Source organism: Aythya ferina (assembly GCF_964211825.1).
Source record: "Aythya ferina genome assembly, chromosome: 2".
Lineage (NCBI taxonomy): Eukaryota > Metazoa > Chordata > Aves > Anseriformes > Anatidae > Aythya > Aythya ferina.
The window spans coordinates 57268821-57295704 of NC_140297.1; the positions used below are offsets into that span (position 1 = coordinate 57268821).

The 26884-nt window shown below is 39.3% G+C and overlaps 1 protein-coding gene across 8 annotated transcripts in view; it reads left to right on the forward strand.

Annotated features, from left to right (window-relative positions):
- The window catches only part of TPK1 (thiamin pyrophosphokinase 1), a 308925-nt gene that overhangs the window by 169105 nt on the left and 112936 nt on the right, over nucleotides 1-26884 (forward strand). For all 8 annotated transcript variants that reach the window (XM_084507747.1, XM_084507750.1, XM_084507749.1 and 5 more), the window contains one exon: nucleotides 12639-12734. In XM_084507747.1, the coding sequence (XP_084363873.1) occupies nucleotides 12639-12734 (96 nt within the window). The remainder of the gene's footprint in view (nucleotides 1-12638; nucleotides 12735-26884) is intronic.

Sequence of the window (26884 nt, forward strand, 5' to 3'; positions counted from 1 at the left end):
TTCATTTGCATTATGTGCACAGAAAAGCTGGAAACAGTGTGTGGGGAATATAAGTACTGACTTGACATAAAATAGTTGGAAGTGCAACCACGGTTCTTTAAGTTTGCATGAAGAAAATTAAGTAACTGTCTTCTTTTACTTAGTAGTAATATAATTTTATTGGGAAAAAAAAAAAAAAAAAAGCTTTTGCTTTAAATCTGCTCTAAAAAAATATTTCCACTGTGGATCTCCAATGTGATTCATTCAAATGAAAAAAGAAGCAAGTTGCGTACTTCCTCTGTGGTATTTTTATTTTTACTTGATGCAGCATGTAATTCTAGAGTGCTTAGTTTTTGAATTTCCGAAGGAAGCAAAAGTTTCTGTGATGGCTAAAATGAGGATGCAGAATACATGAAGATTGATACCTTTTTATACAAACTTATTTTTTTGTATAAGTCAAGGTGAAGAAAGTATGCATTTTAAGAATTTTAATATAGGAGAAGCAAAAGTGTTGCACGGTGATGGGACTGAGAGAGAGGCCAAAACCAAAGCCTAACACCCACAGAAAACAGGAGCCACTGAGTGCCTCGACATGACTATGTAGCTGCGTGCTGATGGCTTGCCCAGATCATACAAGATTCCCATGGCAGCACCAGTGACTGAATCCTTATTTGATGAACCTTGTCTCAGTGCCTTGATCGCAAGACGATTGCTTTCCAAACCTTTTGGATGGGAGTTATAATACTGAAGACTGGAGAAGAGATGACTAATTCACAATGAATAGTGAAAGTAGGGCGTTACCTCCAGATGCCATGGGTGGACAACTCATAATTAGGCAGACGTGGAATGAAAGGCCTTGGGGGAAATTTTGTTTAAGAGAAAACTATTAAGTGTCTGAATGTACCGGAATGTGTTGGCATTTAGGGTACGAGTTGCAGCTTAAAAAGCAAAGCCTCTCATCACAAGTAATTTTCGTGGTCAAATTCAGGCACAGGACTGCAGTCCCATTATGTAAGTAAAAGCACAATGGGTTTGTGCAAAAAAATGAGCAGCTGTAATGCCTTCTGTCAGCAGAGGAAGGCTGCTTTCTGTGTAATGCTTGCGTATTGACTTTCCTTTTGTGTTTTCTTTGGCTGGATGCTAGGGACTTTGAAACAGGAATTTAAAGATAGATTGGGAAAGAGTTAGAGAGATACTGGCATTGACAGGGACTGGGGATATATTGCTATATAACGCCGACATGCAAGGGGGGATTTGTCTGAATAAGAGTCCATTTCATAAATATCAGGAGAAACATCGGTCTGTTTCTGTTTCAGTGTGGTACATTTTTCTGACGGAAAGAAGTAAAATCTCTGAGTCTTGAAGAATATTTTTATAAAAGTGGACACAACACTTGAGAGGATACTATAGAAAACTTTCTCTCTAGAAAGATGGACAGGATTACTGAAAACGTTTGTTCAATCTCCATATTTTATGATGTTAGTACATTAATCACCTTCAGAATATCCAGCCCTAGAAAACATTAAGAAAGTGTGTTCTTTCCTAGTGACCTCAAACCTTCAGAAATGTCTGATAAACCTTTAACAGGATGGATTAAAGGGCAGTCACTGATGTTCATCATTCGAGACATCTTGAAAATGTCTTGCAGGAAGACGCTTTTGAGTCGTAGGGTAAGGTCTGGATTTGTTCATAGGGCTGTTCTGAACCTGCTCAGTGTAGACATAACCTGCCTAGCTGTCAGCCAGGTGCTTGGGGAAAGCCAACTACTTACAGTTCAGGCAAGGTTCAGTCAAAATAATGTATGTGGAAGAATCGCATAAGATCGCACACAGAAAGCTCTGGTGATCTTCTGATGTCTCTTCTCACAGTTTCTTGAAGTTGCAAGTGTTTTTTAGATCTCTGATCAAAATGCAGAAGTAGGTGTTGATATCTTTTTCTTTCTAACAACAGTAGTTTAAAATAAAGGACAGCGAGAATGAAGGGAAGTGGAAAAGAAGTTTCCGGGTGTGATTGTGTGTTAGAATAGGACTTCAAAGAAATTTTATATCATGCTTACATGTCCTGAAAGTTGGTATTAATGACTCTATTATGTCAGGTTCCTACAGCAGTCATGTTAACCTGTATAATTGACGGGAAGCTCAAAACACAGCAGGGTGCTCCAGAGCCTTGTGTTTTGTATATGCAGCCATCAGGGAAATGGCTTGTCTTGCTTCCTCGCATGTCCCAGATACTCTGTTAGGCCACTCTACTTTAATGTGTGCACCCAACTCTCTTTGACGCTTGAACTAATACTTTAGGACAATGTCTTTCAGGGGCAGTATGTTCAGTCCAATCTTCTTTTTTTGTTGTATTCAGTTCCTGCAAACAAGTTGCAGCTCTTTGCACTTTAGCTTTAGTTTGCACATTGAATTATGAATGACCCCTGAATGCTCTATTGCCCTTTGTCAACAACAGATGTACAAGAACAAATTCTGCTCTCAGTCATCTAGGGGAAGATCATGGGATCTGATCTTTTACATAGAGATTGTTCAGGGTAATTCACTTAAGGCATACACTAGAGCATTGATAGAGATCAGACTGGGAGCCATGCTATCAGGAGGTGGATGTATACCCTAAAATATTACCTGTCCAATGGATTTATCACAGCCTGCAGAATAGTTAGTGGAATGGATTCTGAATAGATCCTCTTAGCACAAGGAGGTGACAGCGCAGTGCCTTCTGTAATGTCTGTACATGTTGTAGTGGCTTAGCTTCCCTTTGCCAGGAACCTTAGCTATCTGTACAGAGTGCTAGAAGTGTTGTTGTTAAGCTTCAGAAAAGCACTGTTGCTATTTAAAGGAAAGCAATATCCTATTAAGATAAACCTATGGGTACTAATGCAAAATCTCTTACTGCAAAGCTCCGTGTTGCTCATAGAGCCATTGCTGTTAGTTGGCTACACATTATTTATTTTGTTCAATATAATGTTTATCATCAGTTCAAAACCTGAAGCATTTCACACATGAAATCCCAATGTTTCCAATACACTAAGCTGGATATTTCACTATCCAGCTGAACAGTCCCCCTTGAGTACTCGGTTATGTATCAGGTGGAAGAGGGAGCTGGGGAGCAGGATATACAGCCCAGTTACAGGATGTCTTCTGCTACTGAACATGCAACATCTGACTACTGAAAAAGCAGGCACTGAAGTATACCTGGAAGATAAACTTGGTTTCCAACTTACCAAGTAATCAAGTTACTTCAGACCTAAAGACTTAATGTTTATTCAGCAACCTCACAATTCAGCTAGGAGTAGCTGAGCCCCTCCACAAATTGAAAATACAACTTTGTGAATATGATGTGTGATCTTTGATTATTCAAGAATCTACTTCATCTATGTGGAAATATATCCTGAATTTCACTTGGAAATGTATTTGTACTCTGTGGAACACTTGCTGGCGATGAAGTCAGAACTGCTGTGCTGGGCAGGGGTTTCATTTTCCTGAGCTTTCCCTTCTGCCTATCAGAATGTCAACATGTCAGCTCCTTGTGTTCATTGCTCCCAGATGGTTTGGTGATGTTTGGAAAAGGATTATAAAGCTGGGTTTGATTTTTATTTGTTTACTTATTATTTTATTTGCTGTTGCTTTCATCTTAGTATCACTTGCTGAAATACAGAATGATTTCAATTAATTTTCTTTTGACTTTGAGAAACCCGTTTCCATTGGCCTACGTGCAGATTATGCATTTGCAAAATGTATTCAGTCTTCAGAAGTACCCATCAAAGTTCAGTTCAGTACAAAATGCTATAGCTAAATAAATAGCAATGTGTCCTTCACAGAGGAGGAGAAATATGCTTGCAAAGAAGCTTGCAAAACTGAAGGAGAAGAAAGAGGGGCTCAGCATATCATTTAAAATGCTGAGCTCTGGAGCTGACCCACTGAATGGAGCTCAGGATACATACCATGTAGCATTCTCCTTTTGGTCTTTATGAACTGATTCTATAATGATGAGGTATTCTAAACAATGAATAATCTCCTCCTAAAGAAAGTTTTTTCTGCTCCTTGTAAAATGTAGCTTTTATGCTGAGTCTGAGAGGCTTTAGAAACTGTCAGAGAAAACAATAACAAGGAAAAAAAAATGAGTATTATCAGGCCATATACCTAGCCCAGCTAGAAGTTAAAACACGAATTAAAGACAGGAGGCTGTTCATAAAGGAAAACTAACAGGCAGTGGGAAGTAATCAGTGACTTTCCTAAAGGATCAGTCTTGGGACTATTCTTGCTATTTTCATTAATACCCCAATACCAAAATGAAGAATGTGTTGCTGAATTGTATTGATAGTACAAATTTTGGAGTTTTATCCACATGTAGGAAGATATTTCTCTTTTCAATTTGCTGTCTTTAGATAATTAAATCTTTGTATCCTTTTGTACTCTTTTTGTACATGTTGGGAGAGTTGTGTAAGAAAGCACCTTTTCTGTGAGCATAATGCACATTTGGGGCCTGTTCTCAATTAATTCTATTCAGTGATCGATATCTGAGATGCAGCTCCCCTCTCGCAATCCAAATTCTTTTCAGATCAATTATATACCTCTGAAAATAGGGAAATACTGACAGATACTAGCTTAGGAACAAGAATTCCCTCACATAAATCCTGAATGCAAGAGATAGGGATTAGCTGCACTGGCCATGTATATTTAAATAATCCTAATGATTAGAAATGCCTTGCAGAGATTTTTATGCCACTCTGTTTAACATCTCTCTTGTGGTTTTTTTTTGTGTATTTTCACAGTCATGCTACTGTTGAGTCCCTTGGCTGCCAAAGGGTCGTAGAGAGACAGTGTTCAGAATGGCTAAAATTTGCCAGCCCAGATCCTTGAAATCACCCCAGTAGAAGCCCTACTGTTTTCTCCTTGTTTTTCTTACCTTGAGATGAATCTTGAGAATTGATAAACAGTCTGGAAACTGAAGTCAGTTCACATGCAGTTCCTGCTTATTAACTTTAGCTCTTTAGAGCATCTGTCATACCACATCATACCACGTGATAAAAAGCAAAAGCTGTTAACCTGGAGCTCTTTTAATTAAAAAATAAATAAATAAATAACTTTGGGTTGCTGTGCATAAAGTGTTACGGGATTTGAAATTCAGGCAGCTTCTCTCCCTCCCTCCCTCCCACCTCATAAAAGATACCTCAGATGGTTGAATTTCCAGGAATGCTGCATTCCCTATTCTTCAATTTTTACGGGACATGGGGTTTATGTTTGGGGCAGCTTGTGTTTTAAGCATTATTTCAGGAAAGTGTGTGACTTGTGTTGTCATTTGTGCTGACTGCCAAAGATAATGTTAGCTTTAATATGTGTTTAAATGAAGTTACAGCATTTTAGAAACATTACAGTTCTTAGTCTTGGTTCAAAGTGCATTCAAGTCCACAAAAAAGACTCTCACTGACATAGGTAGTGGCCTATGTTGTCCACGATCGATGGCGTGTGCTTCCCTTCTGTCAGAGGCTGACGCTGTTCCAGCACTCTGATTTCCCTTACGCGAGCTACCTTCATACATAAATGCACACAGATAGAGGAACAATTTCCGTTTACACTTTCCAAGGAAAGAGAGGTGCTCTAATCAGCCCTATCAATAGGTTAGGCTCCAAAGGGCCCAATCAGCCTGGTAGACAAAAGATTTTCACGGTACTGATTATAGAGTCAGCCTGACCGTCAATTAAAATTCCCCTCTCTGAACTTTTGTTTTTAGACAAGGAAGGCCACATAAGGGAAATTTCAAAGAAGATCCAAAAATAGCAGGTGGCTGTCACTGCTGTGCTGTGCTCAGTTTTAATCATCAGATTGGAGAGATAACGTGTCTGGGTTGCACAGAGATGTACAAATGTAGGTTGACTGTTTAAATGCCAGAAATGGGTATGGAGGGGCATGGATTGTAAATTTGAGACTACAGCTGCTAATAAGCCCTTCTACTTCAGTTTTTTACTCAACACCTTTACCTTTCCGCTTGGTTGTTCAAAAGTGGTAAAAGTTGTTAGTGATCTTTTGATAAACGTATTGTAATTGTGTGTTTTGTTGCAATTTCTGACCTGTGGGTGAGTATCTAAGATGCTTGCTTTTATTTACGAGGCTTAATAAATCCAAAGAATTTACTGCAGTACAGGTAATCACTGTGAATTTATCCAGAAAATATAAGGTTAGCTTTGTTGTTTGGCTTTTTTCTTTTTCCCTTTAAGAAGTTGTTGTTCTTGTTTGGGTTTAGTTGCTGTGATTTATGATGATTATTATCTTTGGTTTTCTGCACTTCAGTTTGCTCTAGGTGGCAAAGAAGGCATGTTGGCTTTCTTTGGTATTGTTTAAATACCAAATAAACAGATTTATATTTTGTTCATTTCAAGCAATTGCCATGATTTCATGATAAATAGACTTTTCTTTTGAAAGGGGGCAACGTAATTAATGCAGAAGACCACTTTCATTGCTTCTATCTTCACATCAAATATATGGTATAAAAAAGCTATCCTCCATCAGAAGCCACATGCTGCCTCATTAAAAACACAAACAGGAAACATTTTATTTACTTTGAAAAAGACCGTATCAAAATAGAAAGAGGGGAAGGGAGGAGAGGCTGCAGCTGTGGCAGTCAAAGTTTCAAGTACATTGCCCTTTTTTTAACACTCTCAAATTTGACAAGTTCATGTAGCTATCGGTTTGCAGAGGTGTGCATATGTTTACATATATTTACTGGGTTTGTCTCATGCCACCAGGCAATACTTGCTTAATAAATCAAATAGTGTTATGTATGGTTAGACAGAAGTGATGGTCAAAACCAGATATTCTTTGTTTGTTCTGGGGGAGGGGGTTGTCACTGGAGATCTCCATTATTTGGCTTACAGTGCATACGCTTCGTCATGATTAATAAATTCCTGTAGTTAATCTGAATGGCAGCACCACCTAATGTGCAATTGGAAGAGTCAAATCATCAGCCACCCCAGAACTGAGGGCCAGGCAATCTGTACAGTATTAGTTTTGTGCTGATGCCAAGTGGTCAGCCAAATTTGAGTCCAAAAAATGAAAGAAAATGCATTTCACTTAATTATGTATTTTTGGCTATTTAAATATCCGATATCATTTTCTCCAATTACACTTCCTGGACTCTACTACAAAAATCAAAAGGCAATTCATATAACTAAGCTGATCAGAACAGAAGCTTTTTAATACTAGTTGTTCAACAGTATTTGAAACTACCAAAAGAAATCAGTGAACATGACTGCTTTGCTTTCTGTATTTGCATCCTACTCCGCAAATGCAAAAGGATTCAACTGACTAATTTCCTCCTGGTTTGTAGTTCATAGAGGTAAACCAGCTCCATGGTTTTGGCGCCGTCTTGCTACATAAGTCTCCACTAATTTATGGCTTATAGGAAATCTATGCAGCTTTTATAACTATCAGCAGCTTAAGCTAGAGGGTCTTGTTTTCTCTCTTTTTTCCAATCCTGCCCCTTTTAAACGTTATCTGGAACATTCTAGTCTGCTCCCTCTCTGCCCCATGCTAGCATTCAGTTTCCTTTCTGGGGCAGTTGTTTTGGATCAGTTGTGAAACACTTGACCAACAGTACGGAAGACCACTGTTTGGGTGACTTGTCACCTCCAGAATGTTTCCCAAGCTAGTTTTTTGCTGTTGTTTTCTTTCTGATACTGATGCACATCTATGTTCTTGGCTAGGCATGGTCCATGACCTGCAGTCACACCCTGGGGCCCGTTTCTCTTCATCAGTGCCTGGTCTAGAGCAGCACTTGTGTTGGATCCATTTCACTCCGGAGTGTAAATATTTGTCTGCATATTTGTGTAAAAAATGTTGTGGGATTTGAAAACATTCAGGTGACTGCAGCTAGTATATGAAGGTTGTAGATGTTAGGGGTTTTTCTTCAAGCAGGCAGAAATGTAAGAGAGATCCAGGAGGTGAAGTAGCTGAAACTCCCTAGGGCCAGAAATTTAGATTAAAAAGAGGAGAACTAGATACCCTCTGCCTCTTTGCAGACCCTGTCAGGTTTTGAGCTGGAAATATTGCATACCCATATAGTGCATGTAAGGGAAATATACATTAGGGAAGTCTGGACCGCATGATGCATGAGAAAAGGCTGAGGGAAATCAATTCATTCAACTTCCAGAAGAGAAGTGAGGGAGAGATGACATTACAAGGTTTCCCTTCTTTTTGGGAGGGCAGAGGAGACAGAACCAGACTCTTCTTCAGACCACTTCAGAGTGGTCAAGCATTGGAACAGGTTGCGCAGAGAAGTTAAGGAGTTTCCATCGTTGGAGGTGCTCCATGTGGACTGGAAAGGGCCTTGAGTAACCTGAGCTAGTCTGAGCTACTGCAAGTGAAATGTTGGACTAGGTGAATTGCCAAAGTCCCCTCCAATTGAAATTATTCTGTGAATCTGTAGCTGTTACTTAGCCGGCATGTGTGGTGCTGGGATTGACAGGTGCATTACTGTTCTGTTACGTGAGACGGCAGGTAAGGCTTAGTGAAAGGAGAGTCTTTAGAAATGCCAATTAATTTATACAGCTTTCTTAAACTTTACCGTTTGTCTGTGCGGTGGTTTTGAGAGGCTCTGTAAGCTGTCTCATCTCTTTTCTTTTAGCTTCAGGATATATGATTTTCCTCTGTCTGCCATTAACACTATACATGAGTACATCTGTGTTGAGATTGATACCTCAAAATTGAACCTTACTTCAACAACAGTCATTAAAAAGACTGAACTGGATATCACTGGTGCACGTGCTGAGCACAGCCGGACACAGGCTTCAGAAGCTAGACTCAGAGGTCTTGCCATAGGAGGGCCTTGGAAATATAGTGCAAATGAGGATATCTTAAATATTCTGTCCTAATTATATTTTCATGCTTATAAAGATTAGGAGAAAAAAAAGAACAAACATAACTTTCTTTTACTAAGAGATTAATGAGGACATGTGGGAATGGACATCTACACACTGCTGTCTTCAAATGCACAGCATGCTGTGATGCATAATATTTCTAAAAACGGGAGAAGTACTGAGATGTTCAGATTGACATTTCAGTGCCTGTCTGGTTTCAGTGTCTGTCTGAAATATAGGGTTCAATAATCCTATTATGTGTGTCTGGCACACTCCTCCTTCTTTAGCAATGTGCCTCCTATAACTGCTATAATGAGACAGAACAGCCAAAGTCTAATTCTGTGTGTGCCTCATCCTATCACTCAGCAAAGTTATATCGTCATCAGATGCAATCTATTGTTTTCTTTCCTGCTGTGTGCTATTGATTTTTCTAACCTTTCTTAATGTTACATTTGCTTGGCTTTTTAACTTTCTTACCAAAGGTTAATGTTATTAAGTTGAGCAGATTCTATAAAACTACAACCATTATTGCCTATCTTGCAATAACTATAGGGTCCTTTCATTAAACCCTGGCTGCATCAGAAAGCTTTGTCTTGAAGATGTTCGTCATTTGTGAATATGGTGAAGGTTGGCAAGAACTGCACCTGAACTGTTGCCCAGTTTTGTGGTATACAATATTAGATTTTTTAATGTCAGGTTTAGCAGATTTACCAAAAACTCTCACCATCAGTGAACGTGAACTGAACATTCGTTCACTCCGGCAGGGTCAGAGAGAGGATACGGGCAGAGTGCTGCTGCCTGTACTCCCTTGGGTCTGACTATGCCAGTCTCTTTGCTGTCGTGGCGAAGGGAGCAGATCTAAAATCTCGTCAGCTCCCAAACTGCTTGTCTGTTTGATGTGGAAAGAAAATGAAGAATCAGAGTTTAATTTGAAGGAATTGATGGCTTTACTGGTGGCACTCTGTCAACATTTTTTCATTGTGATCTACAGTAGTACTTGTATAAAGTGTCAAACGTGCAGACGGTGAGTGAACAGTTTTAGGATACCACTGCTGAACTGTTTCATTTTTAGCTACTGCTGTCACAGCACCATCTTGGTATCAATACCATGGGTACAGCAACTTGCATTTATGACAAATTGTGCATTTGACATCCCACTTATAAGTTTAGAAAATCACATTTCTGTGATTGTGTTTTCAAGGCCTTCTATATGTGGAAAACACCCTGGCAGGGCTGAACGTGGAATGTCCATGTGTGGTACTTCACAGCTTTCTTCTGGAGCTGTGGCAAATGACCGATAGTGCCTTCCAGCCACTATGTTGAAGTCATCTTGCTTTGGAAGTGACACGTAGTTGCTCCAAAGAACTTATCAAAGAACATCCTGAAAAAGCTAGGCAAGAACTAACTTCAAGTGAAATGTTTTTAAACAGAAGAGAAGCTTTTAATCCCAGAGAAGTTGTGGATGCCCAACCGGGATGCCCTGGTATTCAAGACCAGGCTGGATGAGGCCTAGGCTGGACAAAGCCCAAGCTGGACGAGGCCCAAGGCAACCTGGGTGGCATCCCTGTCCATGGCAAAAGGGGTGGGAACCAGGTGATCTTTAAGGTCACTTCCAACCCACGCCATTCTGTGATTCTATGAATTTAAGGTGTTGTACATCATCCCTTTAAAAACACAGGATGTTGAGTAAGTTTGCTCTTTCGTGGGTGGAAAGCAGAATTGCAGTGTAGCTGCAGCTGCCAAGAAGTGACTGTCTAAGGAGGATATCAGGCTTGTTAGTGAGTGCCGGAAAGAGTATTTCAGAAGTTCTGGGGGCAGGTTGGGGTTAAATCTATTATTTATAAATCAGTACCTATAAGCCACTTCTGCCAGCACCGGGGAGCCAAGGAATGGTCCTGGCAAAAGATAAAAGACTTCCTTCTCTACTGCAAATTTAGGAGCTGGTAACTCATGTTCCCCTCTTCTCCCATGCCATGCAGTAGCTGTCCCCGCAGTTGATTTTGTCTGCATCTGTCACGTTCCTGTGCTGTTCAAAAGCTGGTTGTGCAAGACCGGGGAGGTTCTGTCTGTTTATAGCTGCTCACAGCGGTCTCTCTTGCCACTGTCACTGCCAATAACGAGCCCGCCTGAGAGCAGCCTGCTCTTAGTGGATGACATGTCTTTTCAGTTAGAGTGGGCTTTGATTAACAAATTCACTTCAGAAGTTTTCAGGTCCAACTGTATGGGCCAGAACATCCCTATACCTTTCTTAGGCTCCCTCAGTGTCTCTGGCTGGCCCTGCACAACTCCCAAATTGATTGCAGTCCCCAGTTGGCTTGAGGCCTTTTTCTCCCTGCCAATTTGATGTTTTGGCCATTCCTGGTGAAGAGTGGGAACATGGCAGCTCTTCAAATTGTTTGAAACTTAGCTCTGAATTCAGATTCCAGTTGCATTTTTCCTAGCCTCTTTGTGGTGGTAGCAACGTTGCTTCTGCAAAGGGACGTATATGGTGACATCTGCTAATGCATCTAAAGCTTGCTTCACTTCAACAGGCCTACCTGAGAAGGCATTTAGTGCAACATGGGGTATCAGAAAGTTTCTGCTTTACTTTTGACCATTTTTCCTTTTAGAAGATTTTGAGGAAGGAAGAAAGAAAAGTAAGGGGTATAATAAAAAGCATGCCATTATCTCCTCCTCATTTCTTTCACTTCATCCAGATCCCCTACTGCATGACAGTTTTGTTGGGTTTTATATGTGTTCTGGCTGTGTGGGGAAGCATTTCAGTGATAGCATATGTCCTTCTACTGGAGACTCATTATTTTATTGTGTGCAATCCACCAAACTCTCTGTGTGCTGATCTGGGCAATTTTGTCCTCTATATCTTTATTTTTAGCACTGAGGTAAAAGCAACGTAAAAGTTCAATTTTTTTTTCCTAATGTAACAAAATAATGTACTTTATATACACAGGCACACATGCAAAGATTCTGTATTCTGAATGTTTTTCTCTTATCAGTTGTTATGGTGTATAGAGAAACATAAAAACTGTCAGGTAAAGAAAAAGCTAGGAGGCTTTTAAGGGGACCTTGAAGTGGTAGGAGAGGGAACCTCTAAATCCAGCATGTATGGTTCTTATTTTAATTTATGAAGCTGTATGGGTATTTGGTATCTTTGAAGCCCCTTTGAGTGGTGACTTTATGTGGTAGATACATTTCATTTTTCCTCACTCAGCTCTTCATCAGAGGCTTGGGAGTTGCTTTAGCACTCAAGAAGTCTGAACTTCTGCTCTTCTCCACTTCAACATGTTCTCATCTATGTTAGCCCACTGCAAGGAGATTGTTGTGATATTACTGCAAATTAACAACTTCAGTGGTTCTGGGAAACTTGAAAATTTTGTATACATACGTTTATACACATTTCAATATATGTAGCAGAAATGTAGTAAGTGTAGTACCAGAGCGGGAGATCATTTTCCTGGAATTTGATCCTGGAAGTTCTTTATGACCCAGAGCTCACCACACCAGAATTTGTCCAGCCAGCAGAATATCGTAGAACATGCTTATCCAAACTCATGAACATACTCAATAGGTTTGGAATATCTGTTCCTGTGCCTACCAAAGAGCTGGTTTATAATAATTTGTTCAGCTGGGACTTAGATGGGTCTTTGGGCTCTGTAAGGGTATAGCCTTTTACTTGATTCTTCTATCTCCATGCAGAGACTTTAGGAGTTGTTAACTGCAATTAATTTCATCAAAGAGAGCATTACTTCTCAAAACTGAAAGTTGTGTTAATTTTATTTTTCTCTCTCTTTTGCTGCTTCTTCACTAGGGATGTGAGTTAATAGAGACCATGGATCAAGATTTCACAGACTTCACCAAGTGCCTTCAGATTCTCCAGAAAAAGATAGAGGAAAAGAGCCTGCAGGTAAAGGCACAACATCTACGTCCCTGCTTGTTAATAATTACTCTTTCTCTCCACATACTTAGGTTTATGTTTTAAGTTTGCACTGAAATGAAGTATTATCTTCTGTAGCCTTGCCATTCTGAGGTTTTGCCATGTTTACTGCACACCTTGTAAGCATCAATGCTTCTGCTAAAAGAAATTACCCAGTGTGTCAACAAATAAGCGTTGGCTTTCTTAAAAGGCAACTTGTATTGATTTCTGTTAATGAACAACCCAAAATGCAGAAGAGCTGTTGTGGCTGGTGTTCAAAGCAGGAGTCCCGCTTTGGCATGTAAATATGTTTTCAAGTCTTGGCATACTGAGCCTTGATGTTCATATCTCCTTCTTCTCTCCTCCCAAAGGTGAGATGGAAGGGGGAATCTTATCCTGCCAACATTACATATGGTGAGCAATATCTCCTTCTGCAAAGGTTCCCCTGAAATCAAATGGAACCTTTGCAGAGCAAGAAGTGCGCTAAACTTAAAAAGAACCATATGGAGTTGTCAGCTGCTCCTTTCATTGGAAAGGCAAAGGAGGCACTGTGCCCCCTCCCTTTCCATAGTTTGTTTCATAGGCTCTCGTTTCATCTCTCCAAGATGCGAAGTTAAAATTTGTCAGGAACTTCAACATGATGAGTTGATGGCAGATGTGCTCTTGGGATTGCTGTTCTTTTCTCCCCATGGAGCATTCCTTCTTAAGGGCTGAGCTCTCCTCTCCGCTCTCAAACTCTGGGTGAAAAGAGCTGAGAGGAAACAGCTGTTACATCCTCTTACCAATAGTGAGGGCAAGGGGCTTATAAGAAAATGAAAGCAACAGCACACAAGATGGAAGGACATTGCAAACCTCCTCCTTTCCCGTTTTTATTGTAGCAGGATAGGAAAGTTCACTGACTTCCTGAAATCACTTGTTCTCCAACAAGGCAGCAAGAGATGGAAATGCCAATACCACTCCCTCTTTCTTCTCTCCTCATTCCAGGCTGATACATAATTACCCAGTTTTTGCTGGTTGTTTTGAAATGCCTTAGTCTTCTGAAGGAGGTGTATGTCTGTGTGACACGTCAGAGTGCTGTTGCACAGTGCCCAGTACATGCTGTTGTTCATTAGTTGTTTTTTTTTTTCCCCTATCAGTATAGACAGAGATAGGAGAGGTCCTCATGCACCTCTTACCTGTTAGTATGTGAGCCAGGAAGCTCTTTGGTACTTCATTTTTTTTTTTTTTTCTATTAATTAATTTTATGCATTTATCATCAGAAAAGCACACCAGGGTGTCTTGCCACCTAGAACATGAATGATAATGAGTGTGATCGGAACTGATGAGCCACCTACACCTAGGACTTGTTTTGACTTTGACAAGTAAGGTGCTTCCCTCTTAATGTAACTACCCGTAGAATGAAGAAGAACCTGAATGTTTCCTGGATTCAGTTCATTATCAAATCTCATCTACAGAGGCATTTTTTAAGCTATCAGAAGAGGTTTTATAATGAATAATCAATGTGTGCTTAAAATAAGAGCAGTGGGAACATGACAGCTTACAGATATGTTTCAACAGTAAGTAGTCTATTTGTAAACTTGGAATTCTTTGATCTCTCTACTAAGTAAAATCCTGTTAAGTTAGTTAAAGAATATTGCACTATAATCCTCTGTGATGTTTTGTAAAGTGCAAGCCAGAGTGTAATTGCAGTAATTGTGTAGAGTTCACGCCAACGCACTAAACCTAAGACTTCAGTTTAGTTACACTGTCATGCTGTTATACTTAAGACGTAGTTGAGACCAGCTTTAAATGCAGTTTTTCAGAGGTGCAAGAAGTAAATCAGACATGTTATCTATAAACTAAGTACTGCATTCCTTAAATGCTAGCTGCTGCTTTTTTTTTTTTTTTTTTTTTTTTTTTGTGGTGTCTGTTCCATGAAGTATAAGAAGATGCCATCGGCTAATTCATACTAACTAAAGCATACATTTTTATTTTTGTTTTTTTGCATTTTCTGATGTAAGGGGCTTCAGGAAGTCATTGACTCAACTTAAGCAACTAATATGCGAAGCTTAAGCAAAAAGAACACAAAACTGTATCACAACTGTATAAAGTAGAAGGGTTCAAATTTTCCCTATGATCAGAAGTGTTAAGTACACTTCATTAGTAGGAGAATTAGTGATACTTTTGGATGTGCTGATGATGCAGTGCTTAGTTTGATGCCTGGTTCCCCAATAACAGAGTTTCTGCGCATTTGCAACATTTATTGGCCTCAGTTAATGGATGCAACCACTTGGCTTCTCTGAAACTCCAGCCCCTATAAATACCTAAAATTGCACTTAATTTAGGCATCTTTATGGGAAACATTTTGCCATGAAAATGTCAAGTGATAAGGAAACAGACTGTTCTAGCCGTAGATCTAAAACCTTTGAGGAGAATGCAGATAACTTCAGAGAAGAAAGCTGTCACTGAATTCTGCATTCACTCAGAAAGTACACAAATCTGAGAAGAAAGGTCCAGTGTCTAAAAGTGGAAAGAGTTGTTCACCTGCATTTGCATTTTTGGCCTGAAGTACAAACCTGCATGTCATAGTGTGGATTTTTTTCTCCTTCAGGAAAGACTATCATAAAAGCTTTCCTTTTAACTGAGAATATTAACTGGGTAAAATACGTTTTTCTGGTTCCAGGTGAACAAAGATGTATCTCCAGCTTTGACTTTTACTGATTCTGGCTGGCTTAACCAGAGTGCATGTCAAAGAGGCACTATAAGTCTGTTTCCCAATGATTTATAGTTGAAATTACTGAACAAGGAAAGTCTATTTTTAGTAGATAAATAATAATAATAATAATAGTAATAATTTGCAGTCATGCTGTGTGTGTGGCTGCTCTTTCTGGGTAGCAATATGCTAAATTAGGAAATGAAATTCAATGTATAGCCTGGATCCAAAATCTTGTGACATAGTTTGTCTGGATGAAATTCAACTGTGAGATGCTGAAGTATTTGAAACAGATGTTCTTCAGTTGGTTAGAGAATAAGTTATCATTTATCTGCTGCACTGGATGGATAACATTTCTACTCTGATCTGTCACCTCTACAAAAGTTCTATGTGAACGAGACTTTTGAGCTCTCGGGAGCTTACGGGGGCAATATTTTGTTCCAAAGGAATTCAGTTTTGGTAGTTTGTTTTCCATTTCCACACTTCTGTCCTCCTCCTCTTCTTTCCCACTCACCCAGATTGCTTGTGAATAAATAACTTTTGAACAGAGGAATGGAGTCCTGAAAGGTAATCATGTCATACAGCTTTCTTGCCTGCGGCCACCTGAGTGACAGACACAGTGAGACAGATGCCCAGTGCCCCCATGGAAGAGAAGGCTGCAAAGTCAGTTTAGATTTAACTGGTTGTTGGAGAATTCAGTTTGGAAAGAGGCCTTAGGAATGCCTTTACCACAATGAAGGGTACAGCTGGAGTTAACAGCCTACTGAGGCAGATCTGGGAGAAAAAACACCTTGTTAGTTCTTGAATTGCTTGTTTGATACAAAGAGCAGTAATTCTGTCATATGGTATAAGTTTCTGAGTTCATTATTACTTTTCCCTTTTCTCAAAGAAAAACTCTGAGAAAGTTTCTGAATCCTCAGGGTCAATCATTTCTGGTTTACATTGTGTAATGCAATATCATAATTGGCTTGCTTAGCCAAGTCATTCAGGAAGCAGTATTGGGGTCATTTTGTGATATCTGAGTCATCTAATTGTGTATATTTATAATCGCATACTGCAGTGAACGTTAGGACAAGCAGTACCAAGCCGTATAGACCTAGTTAGTATTGGTCTTAATTTTCCCTCTCCACAACCCTAATTCATTTGTGAATTGAATTGTGTTGGATGGGTGAAGCAGTGAAGTACCACCAACAGAATCTGACTCCTGAAGTTTCTTTGCAACCTAAAGGCTGTTAAATATCTCTCTCTTTCTGCATGACTGTGTGTATGCATGTGTACACAGATGTGCATGTATGTTTATATATACCCACAACTTTTCTGTCAGTATACCTTCCTATCCCTATGTGATTTTTTTTAATGTCATAGTAGCTTTGTCTTTATTTCTGACATTTGTTTCTTTTACCTTGTTAATGGTCTATTCAACTTTACATGTCCATATTTCGTTTTACTGCTTTAATCACTTTTTGTTCTATAGTTATGTGAGTACTTTTGTTTTCTCATTACAAGACCTTCAAGTACGCTTATTTTCAGTAATTTCTGTCTGATACAATTTGCTGGTCTTAACTTTCTCTTATGTAACATAAGCTATTTCAAGAAACCATCTGAGCTAGCAGAAATGGTAGACTTGCTTACAGTATCTTTTTTTGAGATCAGCAGATCTTACATTAAAAGTGAACATCGTTATCTCCATCTTGCAGATCAAAAAGCAGATGTACAGAAGCGACTTGTCCATGGTATCCCAATATGGTAGTGGTCCAGCTGGGGATCCTTCAGTTCCTGGTCTTTATCATGCCCTCTTTCCATAACACTCTCCCTGGTCTCACTCACAGGCAGCTCACAGCAGCACACTCCAATAGGATATGGAAGTGTATTTATCAATTATGCAGCTCCAAGGAGAATCTGCATAATGTAATGATAGATTTAAGCCATTATCTTTATCTCAGAGTTGCAAACTCTGTGTTCTTTAACTGTTTCATCTAAAATACCGTTTAATCTTAAAGCTAAGCTCCAGGACTTTTCATTTAGCTTTATTATCTTTTCTGTTTAAAAGTTAAAGCACCTCATTTGCTTACATGAGCTGAAGATATAAAAAAATTGATTTTATTGAAAACTAAATGCCTTTTAGTGTTTTTTTATTAGAGTGTTTCAATTGATAAAAAAAAAGCATTAGTGTCAATATGAAAAGGTGAAAAAATCCAAAGCAACTCTTCTCAAAAACCCATTGCAGTAAAGGGATACTATACTAACATTTCCATTTTAAAATTGCAATTTAAAGGCTCATTCTATCAGCAGCCTATGGTATTACTTCTTATATGTGAATACAAGCATTCTTCCCTTTGCCCTTTTATAGGAAGTGTAAAATTAGTCCGCTCTCTTTTCTGTTGAGGGAGACTAAGCCTAATGTAGTGAAGTCATGTGTTCATAAAGTACTTGAGAGAAGACAATGAAGTGCTGTTGATGTTCCACTTCAGCTATGTAGTGTTCAAACAGCATATTAAGCACTCCCTGGTTTGTCTTTACCCGAAGAAAAAGACCCTGAAGGAAAAGAAAATGCTATAGTAAGCAGATCTAACGATTTTAAAGAGAAGAATTTCTTGACATAAAGAACAATCCCATGTAGAAAAGATGTAACCTGACTCCGTTTGACCAGTCTTTGGTTTTGTCAGTCTGTTGAGGTCATTCTTGATGGCATGACGTTTTTGTGACAATTAACATACTGGCTTCAGCTCCTGACTGAACTGAAATTTTGCTGCTCACATTAGTGGCTGGTAATTTCACAGAAGGACACTAGTTCTAATTTTCTAAAAAACTCAGGGTGCCAAGAACAGCAGTGGGAATGGTAGTTAAAGGAAAGCCTAGGAATGAGGACTGGTGGGTCATTACAAGGATTTGGGAACAGGGAGTATCAGAAACAGAGGGAGAGGCTGTTTGGAAGGTACCAAGGCTGGCATGGAGCAGGACTGTGAAGCTCTTAGGAGGAGACTGAAGTTTATGGCTCTATCTGTATGCAGGGCTAAGAATAAACCTGTTCAGTTTTGGTGGCACTGTTGCGTTTTTCTTCTTAATGCCTCACTGGAGGAGAATAGAAAATGCAAATGAGATATATTTAAGGGAAGTTAAATACATTTATAAAAGGTTTCTACACTGTCAAGTGCTATATCAAAAGATTTTCATAAGTTATTAATAGTAAAATCCTCTTCAGAAACAACCATATCTAAAGTGTTTCTTATGAATTCCCACTTTAATGTGTAGAATCTCATAATAACTTTCAGCAGGGGTAAATCCATCCTGTAGGGTATACAGACATATCCTTGAGTGCTGACCATTTTGACTCTAAGGTCTAAATCCACCCTCCAGAAATGCAACATCTACCCCATCCAACCTACTGTGGAAATATTTCAAAGCTTCCCGTTGTGAAGGTATGGCAAGGTACACTCCTGTAATGAAGGATATCAGAAACACCCTAATCTTTTGTGAAGGGAGCAGGCTGTCTACCTGTTCCTCTGTAACTGTGGGCATCACGAGACACTAAATATCTTAGGCATTTGTGTTAAATAATTTAATGTAAAATGGATGTCTGCAAGAACATACTGCATCATATACTGTGAATTTTTCTTATGCAGTGTTTAAATACTCTGCTAGGGCATGTATTTGGTCTGTGAAGATAATTTAAAGAAAAAAGGCAGAAGCAGAACAAAATTGATGGAGAATGTATTGATTTCCGTTTGTTAGTTTAAAAACACAGATAAACCCCATGTCAAACTTTGGGGTGGAAAAGAACAAAGGGGAAAGCACAGTTCACTTGGGCAGTTTGGGGAATGGAGAGGTTACTCATGAGCTAGACTGTGGTATCTGTTCAGAATCCAAGGTTTCCGACAACCATCTTCCATTTCCACAGTTTAGCCATGAAGTAAATATTTTTTGAAATACAGAACATGAGGTTACTACAGGTGGCTTGCTGTTCCATTTGTAATCACCAATTTTGTCCTGTTTATAACTATTTTTGATAGAAAACATGATTATTTTTTTCCCTATATTTTTAAATTAATGCAGCCTCTTTTGCCTTCAACAGCAGAGTTTATTCAGCTTCCCCGATAGTAGCAATTGCTGATGTAACTGCCTCAATGCTGGGAAAGTGGTGGGCTACATTAACATACCATTATTCTCAAAAGGCTGTTGCATTTGTACTGACAAAGCCTTGGAGATGGAAGCTGTAGCAGGAAATCTTGAAGAGCCATAGCTTTTGACACTAGGAATTTTTCTGCAGCCTGAGGACCAAGAGCTCAGTTCGTTGTTTGAGATGCTCATAGAAAACTTGAAATTATTTTTTTCCGTTTAACATATGAGTACTGTGATGTTAAGAAATGTCCCCTCTATAAGTTACGAGTATTTTTATGAAATTCTGTTTGGTTAATGAGATGTAAGCTTATCTTTATAATTAAGCATATTAAGAAATTTGTGCTGGTACAGCAAATTTTAACTGAAGATTATAATAGCCAGTACATTTTCTACATTTCAAGTATGATATCTTCCTATTAGACTGAGATGCTTGTCAAGAATAAATGACAGTTTCGTGGCTTTTAGGTATTTTTATAAATACCTTTAGCAGTTTTCTACATCCATAAGTATAGAAAAATGGCTTTGGAGAGAACAAATTGATGAACTTCATAAACAGCAGTGATCTCGTCCTTCATTCAGTAGGTGAATCAACAAACTAACCTTTTTCTGTGGCATCTCTTCAAGGTTTCCTGCTCAGGGAAACTTATTTAACTTAAGTCATGCATATAAGAACACTTACTGGTTTGGGGTTCTTTGTTTTCATGATTTTTTCCCATTTTTTGTAACATTGGATTTTGAATAATCAGAAGAAAGTGAAATTGTATTACCAGTCAAATCTTTTTAATCTGTTATAGGCCTTTTTAATTTTTTTTTCTTGCTTAGATAGGAATATCCTGGAGGGGGAGAGGGACAGGGGGGAATGTAGTGGGAATGTAGCAAATTATAAGTGTATGGGTTATGCTGCACAGAAGTGGTTTAGCCTTATAGTCCTGAGGCCTCTTTGTCTTCTGCAGTCCTTTGACTGTCCCTCATTTCTGGACCTGGGCTGACACCAGCAGTGATCTAGAAGGGAGAGGAAGGGGATTTGTCTTAGAGCAATTTATTCTCTTCACAAATATTGTGAGGATGAGGCAGCCAGGTGATACCTAGGAAGCCCATGCAGCGTTCCCAGTCTGACAAAGGCAGCAGCACAAGTTCAGCAGAGACTGAAGGGACTTAGCAGCAGAGCTGCCCTGGCAGCCAGGCTTTCCTACTTCTGATGCTCAGTGCTGTTCTTTTTTAACCAGTTACCTTTTAATTTGACTGTGTCAAATATTTCCAAGGGGTGGCTTTGGGAATCATCTTTCCAGCTTGCTTAGAGTACCTGTTACGCTTCCCTTTTAAACAACTGAACAGCTAAACACTGAACAATTAAAGCTCAGTATTTGTGCAAATTAAATGTGAGCATAAAATGTTTACAGCTTCACAAGCGCCTCCAGTTTAAAGAAATCACACTACATTTCTTTTTAAGTGCATGGATATATTTATATGGTCTAGAGGACAGTGTGGAAAAAAAATAGGTTTTGTAATGAATGTAAGCTGACGTTATTCAGGCTATGTTTAGCTTACCTCCTATAAATACTGAACTTACTCCGAAAAGGAAAATTGGCGTCCAAGATCCTAACCTACTTCCTTTAGTATTGGAATATCACTGGCCTCCTAGAAACAAATGTATAAATTTAGGACTTTTTCCTGCAAATCAGTACTCCCATGAAGAAAAGAAAAAAATCTGTACTGCCCAAGTATTCAGTGAAATCACTCAAAAGGGAAACCATTTGTAGCATAGGACCTGAGAGACATGAGGAAATTTTTCTGTCTTTAGTTTCAGGTCTTATATCTGACCCTTGAGAATAATAAGACAGGCTATTATCCCCTTGTTCATCATGAAGATTAATGTTGAGACCAGTTGAAAATACTACTGCTCTGTTGAGACCTATCAGGACATCCTCAGACCTGTATGAACCCAAATTTAAACTTTTTAAATAGCAGAGCTAACGTCTCCTCCTAGTTAGATGCAAATATCTCACTTACCATTATCTCCTCGGTGTTGTTGCTGTAAGAGAGTAAGGATTCAGTATAGCTCCGCATTATTTATGGTGTCTTTCATACAAACTTCATTGCTAAATGTTAAAATATGCAGGAAGAGTGCCTGAGCTTAGCTAGCCTGAGCCGTTAACTCTTATTCAGATGAAGTTAAAAAAAAAAAAAAAAAAGGCATAGCTTTGGAAATGGAGATCTTTTTTTTTTTTTTTTTTTTCCTGTGTTCTGTGCAGAATGCTTTCCTTTAAAAATGTTTGTTTTCTAAATTTAGCGTAACAGAATGGAAATAAAAATAGGCAGAAAATGAATTTAAAAGAAAAAACTCATTTGGTTTAAAAAGCCAAAAGAAACGATTTCATCTGTCATAGTGTTAAAGTTGGCTTTCCCTGTTCGTACAGTTGTAAACACCTGTGGGCTGCTGGCAGCGCATTTCACAGAATAACCCTTTTTTTGTAGAAAACCTACCCCACTGCCTGGAAATACAACACATTTGTTCACCTCCTTTGTAACCTTTCCAAGGATCCTGGGCCTGTTCTCTGATCAGGAACTGAAACAAAAACAAAAAAGTGGAAAAAAAAATGTGAAGGGAAATGAAAGGAAGTTTTGTGACAGTGAGAGAAAATAATTCTGTAAAGGGTCTCTAAACGTTGGGGTCCCAACTTGGGGGGGACCTTCCTGCATGAGGATATCTCTGCCAGCGTGCCCCAGCAGGAGCCGTGGTTCCCCCTGGGGAAATAATAGAAGCCTTTAGGGAGAGCCTTCCCAGCAAAGAAGCCTTTCACCATGCAGTGCTCTGCCTGCCCATGGGACCAGCCTTTGGCATGGGCTTCAGGCTGGCTCGAGCTGCAAGTGGTGCAGGACACGGTGGGTTGTGCTTGTGCTGTCCTGCTGGCCTTGGCACAGGATGGAAGCGTGTCAGAGGAGAGGAGAAGGAAGGCCATTCTGGATAATATTTGTTTTGTACCTGCTGGTTGGCTGTGTTTTTAAATATAGATTTAGTGCACTCAGGTGTAGTGGTGCTTTTGGATAGTAATCTGAAAGAAAACAGACTACAGTATTAAAAATATATATGCTTTTGGTTTTATACACAGTCAGCTGGAGACTTTGCAAATGCTACCTTTGGATTATGCTCCAGATTTCTTTTAAATAAAGACTGACAATCAGAGTTAAGTGAAATGTGAAATATAAAGCTCACAAAGAACAGATTCTCTTGGAGATGATAGGATCGCTTTTCCTCCCTTGAGTTGTTCATTGATGGGAAGTTTTAGTTAGTTTGTTATTTCTTTTTTACTCCTGGAGGCAGTATACGAAGAAATTAAAAGCACAGCATGTGCCAAACACAGCTTTTGGCACTAGAGACAAGTGAATAGGGGATCGTTAAAGAGATTTTCTAGACCATTTTAGCATAATCTTTTGAGGGTCTCTTGCATTGCTGCTAATAGAAATCCAGAGCTTGCTTTCTTAGAGACATGATAGCTTACAACAATTGGTTTTACTTTTCTGTGGGGGTGACACCACAACGCACACACTGTCAGTTACACACCACTGTCAGTGGTTCAGCCATGGGAGCAGTGAGGTGCTAAATTGGGAGAGCTTGCTACATGTGAGTGTCTTTCCATGCTGTTTTGAAATAAGAGTGTGTAAAGTTTGCAGAAAACACATGATTGATGTTCCTGGTTGTTCATGCACACAATAAACACATCAGGGTCAAAACCAGAACTTGTTCTCCTCCAAGCCTCAGTGAGCAGGTTACTGTAAGAGTTTTAGTGCACTTTTGCCTACTTACAATGGCATGTAAAGGTGTGGAGCAGGGACACTTCACCCAGAAAACTTAAGGCAATAAGGAATTCCAATGACCCTGATCTTGTACGCAGCACACATTGTAGAGCTGCGCTCCAGCTGAGCAGCAGTAGTAGAGCAGGCATAATTGCTGTCCTTATTCCCCAGAAGGCACAGGGAGTACTGCTTGATCAAGGTCATCCACAAATATTCAGCACAAGAGCAAGCAGTCAGATTCAGATTGCCTGGGATCCATTTCACGTGAATTTCACAAGTTATTCTTCCGTACTTGCAGAAAACTAAAGTCAATGGTTATGAAGTTTATGTTCCACAAAATTTATGCCAGGTGATGTCGTATATATCCACAGACTTTCCATATACCTGTAGGAGATAGCAAAGCCAAAGCACTGAAATTGAGTCATTCAGGACACAGATACAAACACAAGACAATAGTAGAACTAAGAGTAAAGCATTTCCTTCTCCTGCAATCTGTGGCTGGATTTCAAGATTACCTTTTCCTCTTCCATCTAGCTATCAGGTGTTATATGTTTTAAGCAGACAAGCGCAATCTGCATATTTGTTGTTATTAGAAGAATTAACCTCCCACTTGAAATACAAAGGGTTACAAACAGAGAAAGTACTCAAGTAAAAATGTAAGAAAATGAACAAAAGCAAGAAATGCTGTGTGCAGGAGCTGACAATTGACCTAGAATAATATAATATGAAGATTAGGTGGGGTGACAATGAAGCTGATTGAAGGCTATCATCTCAGGCACACAGACAGGATGACAGCCTTCTGCTGAGAGCTCTTGCTCCCGTGAGGAGTCAGACAGCTAAAGCAACAAGCACATTTCTGCTAGAATAAAGAGTATCCCACCTGAGCAAAGTTCAGATGCTGCTGTGTGACTGTGCATGTCATTCCCGTAGGAAATGAATGACATACCCGTTATGTAAAACATTGAAAAGGAAAGCCAATATAATCAACTAAAACTGACAATATCTTACTATATATTTGACGTTGATTGTGGGATTTTAATCATTTATTAAATTTACATTGCAATTTTGTGGATGATTTAAAAAAAAAAAAAAATTACTGTGCTCTGGCTAGCACAAAAGAACTAATAGACCTATGGGAGAACGAGCTGAAATCTACTCTGGCTCATTTATTATCAAGAAAAATGCTTGCTGTGTTACTAAAACCAGTGTACAGACCAGAAAGGATACATCTGGATTTTCAAACCACATCCTGAGTCATCAAAATTGTCTTATGAACAAAAAAGGCTTTTTTTGTAAACTGATTGAAATCAATAACATGTTGTAATAATAAAGGAATATAAACATAGAATTCACACCACAACTTAATAGTTTACTTTTCAGTATATAATATACTTCAATATATGCATGCTGCTACAGTAATTTAATTCTCTCTATCATCTTCCTCCAGTATTTTAAATTAAAGCAATAGGCTTATGAACGGTAGGAAATGAAGAAAGATCGTGAAGGGTGACAAGATACCAGTGAAGTGAGAAGGTGAAAAAAGGAAGCGGTGTTCAAATCAAATGTGGTATCAGATCTGTAATTGGCATAGAAATTTCTTGGGTATTAGCAGTTGATGATTTCCATGGTCTCAGAGGGAGGAAGCTTTATTTATAGCTCCAGAGCTTTTACAACATCTCAGTTACTCTTGCCTTTGCTCTTTCCTTTAGGGGTGGTCTTTTTCACTCTTTGTTCCAGTGCCACTATTTGCTGTCAGTAAACGTGTTCCCTTTCATGTAGTCACTCCTCTGAGACTCGGGCATGTTTGTTTGGAAATTGTCTGGCTGAAACTGAACTCGTGTGGAAGAAAGTCCTTTGAGTTGTCTGTCCAGAGCCCTAACCTTGCCCTGGGGAGAGAATTTGAAGATAATGAGCACAGTTTTGAAAAGAATGGGCATCCTTTGCTGTCAGCTTGAGCCTTTGACTTTGCTCTTAGATGTCATGGTGATGCTCACATTACAAGCTAGATACTGTACTCTTTTCACCTACCTTGGGCACTGCCCAGCTTCCTCTGTCCTTTCAACCCTTCTCCTCAAATATGCGTTCATCAATTTTATAAGGAAAATCCTCTTTGTATTTAATCCATCCGTGCCAGAAAGAGGAATGTAAGCAGGACCAGTTGTCACAGAAGAGTGGTTAGCAAGCCTGCAACCAGTTTACAGCAAATTGCGCATTTCAGCAATGTCCCTGAGAGTGGGAGCGGGAGGCTGAGCAGTTTGGCATGGTGGCAGCCTCTGCTCCCCGAGGTCACAGCCTGCTCTAAATTAGACCTTAGGGGGAGAAGAAACAAGCAAGTGTCTGAATTGCCATGTACAGTCTTTCTGTATGCTTACCCTCTCCATTTAACTGATGTTAACCTGATGTTTCCCTGGTGTTTGGTAGCAACTTCTAACACCCTTCCAAGAGATGCTAATGTATAAGTATCATTTAAAGATGACTGAATCCCCCCCCCTTAGATCTTCAACTCTTTCTAAATTAAAGCTTGATTGCCTTTAAAAATGCTGTGCAACTCAGGTTTTAGATAGTCTAAGAGAATATGGCCCCCTTTACGCTGTGCTTGAAATGATCTAAGCTGTTCTTTGTAGTTATTTCGAATTTTATATCCTTTTTTTTGGGAAATGAATAGCACGGTATGAAAACAAATTGTGTAAAGGGACTGCTGACAGGATGTTTAAGTGAAGCATGGACATTTCAATTGAAGTATAGTGTGTTAGTCAAATGCTACCTGCTGAGCTGATTAGCAGTAGCTGGGTATAATTCTGTAGCCTGTGTTATATGGGAAATCATACTAGAAAAATGAATGGCCTTTTCTCTGAAGTATGTGAATCTATAAATGCTCTGTGCTTTGGTATTTACTTTGTCTTACGTTCTGGAATGGCCAAGAGTCGTGTATATGCTTTCATGGTGCATCCATTTTCTTAAGTGCATGGTGGAGTGAGAGGAGCAGAGATTGCAGGGAAGGAGCTGATTGTTTTGTTAGCTTGAGGTTTCTGTTTGCTTGTTTTTTCAAATGGAGGTGATAGTTTTAGGATGAAAAGGCTTTTAAGGTTTTGCTGGACTAAACCTTTTGTGTATTTGTTAAATAAACTGTGTGTGTGTATCTAAACCCTCAAACAGAGTCTTTAAAAGTCCCACAATGTCTGTGTGCCTGTCACTGCTGCCAGAACTCTCTGGTGAAAGGCAGGTCTGTCTGCTGTCACACAAGTGCAGAACTTAGCTTTTCTCCCTGCCTGTCCCTTGGACGCTCTGTCTGTTTTTGTTTCCATACCTGTCATATACTTGTATTTTTCATTTTCACAAAACTGTGCAAACCCTGTATAATAGTTACATTTCTTTTCTGGGCATCTTTATTAGCCTTTTCCCAGCATGCCACGACCCCAAACCTCTGTTTTCATGAATGTCTTATCAACAGACCTACTCCATGCTAGACTGAGTTTGTTTTCTGATTTTGAAGGCAACAATCCCAAAGTTCATTTTGCTATTGCTACTGAAGAAA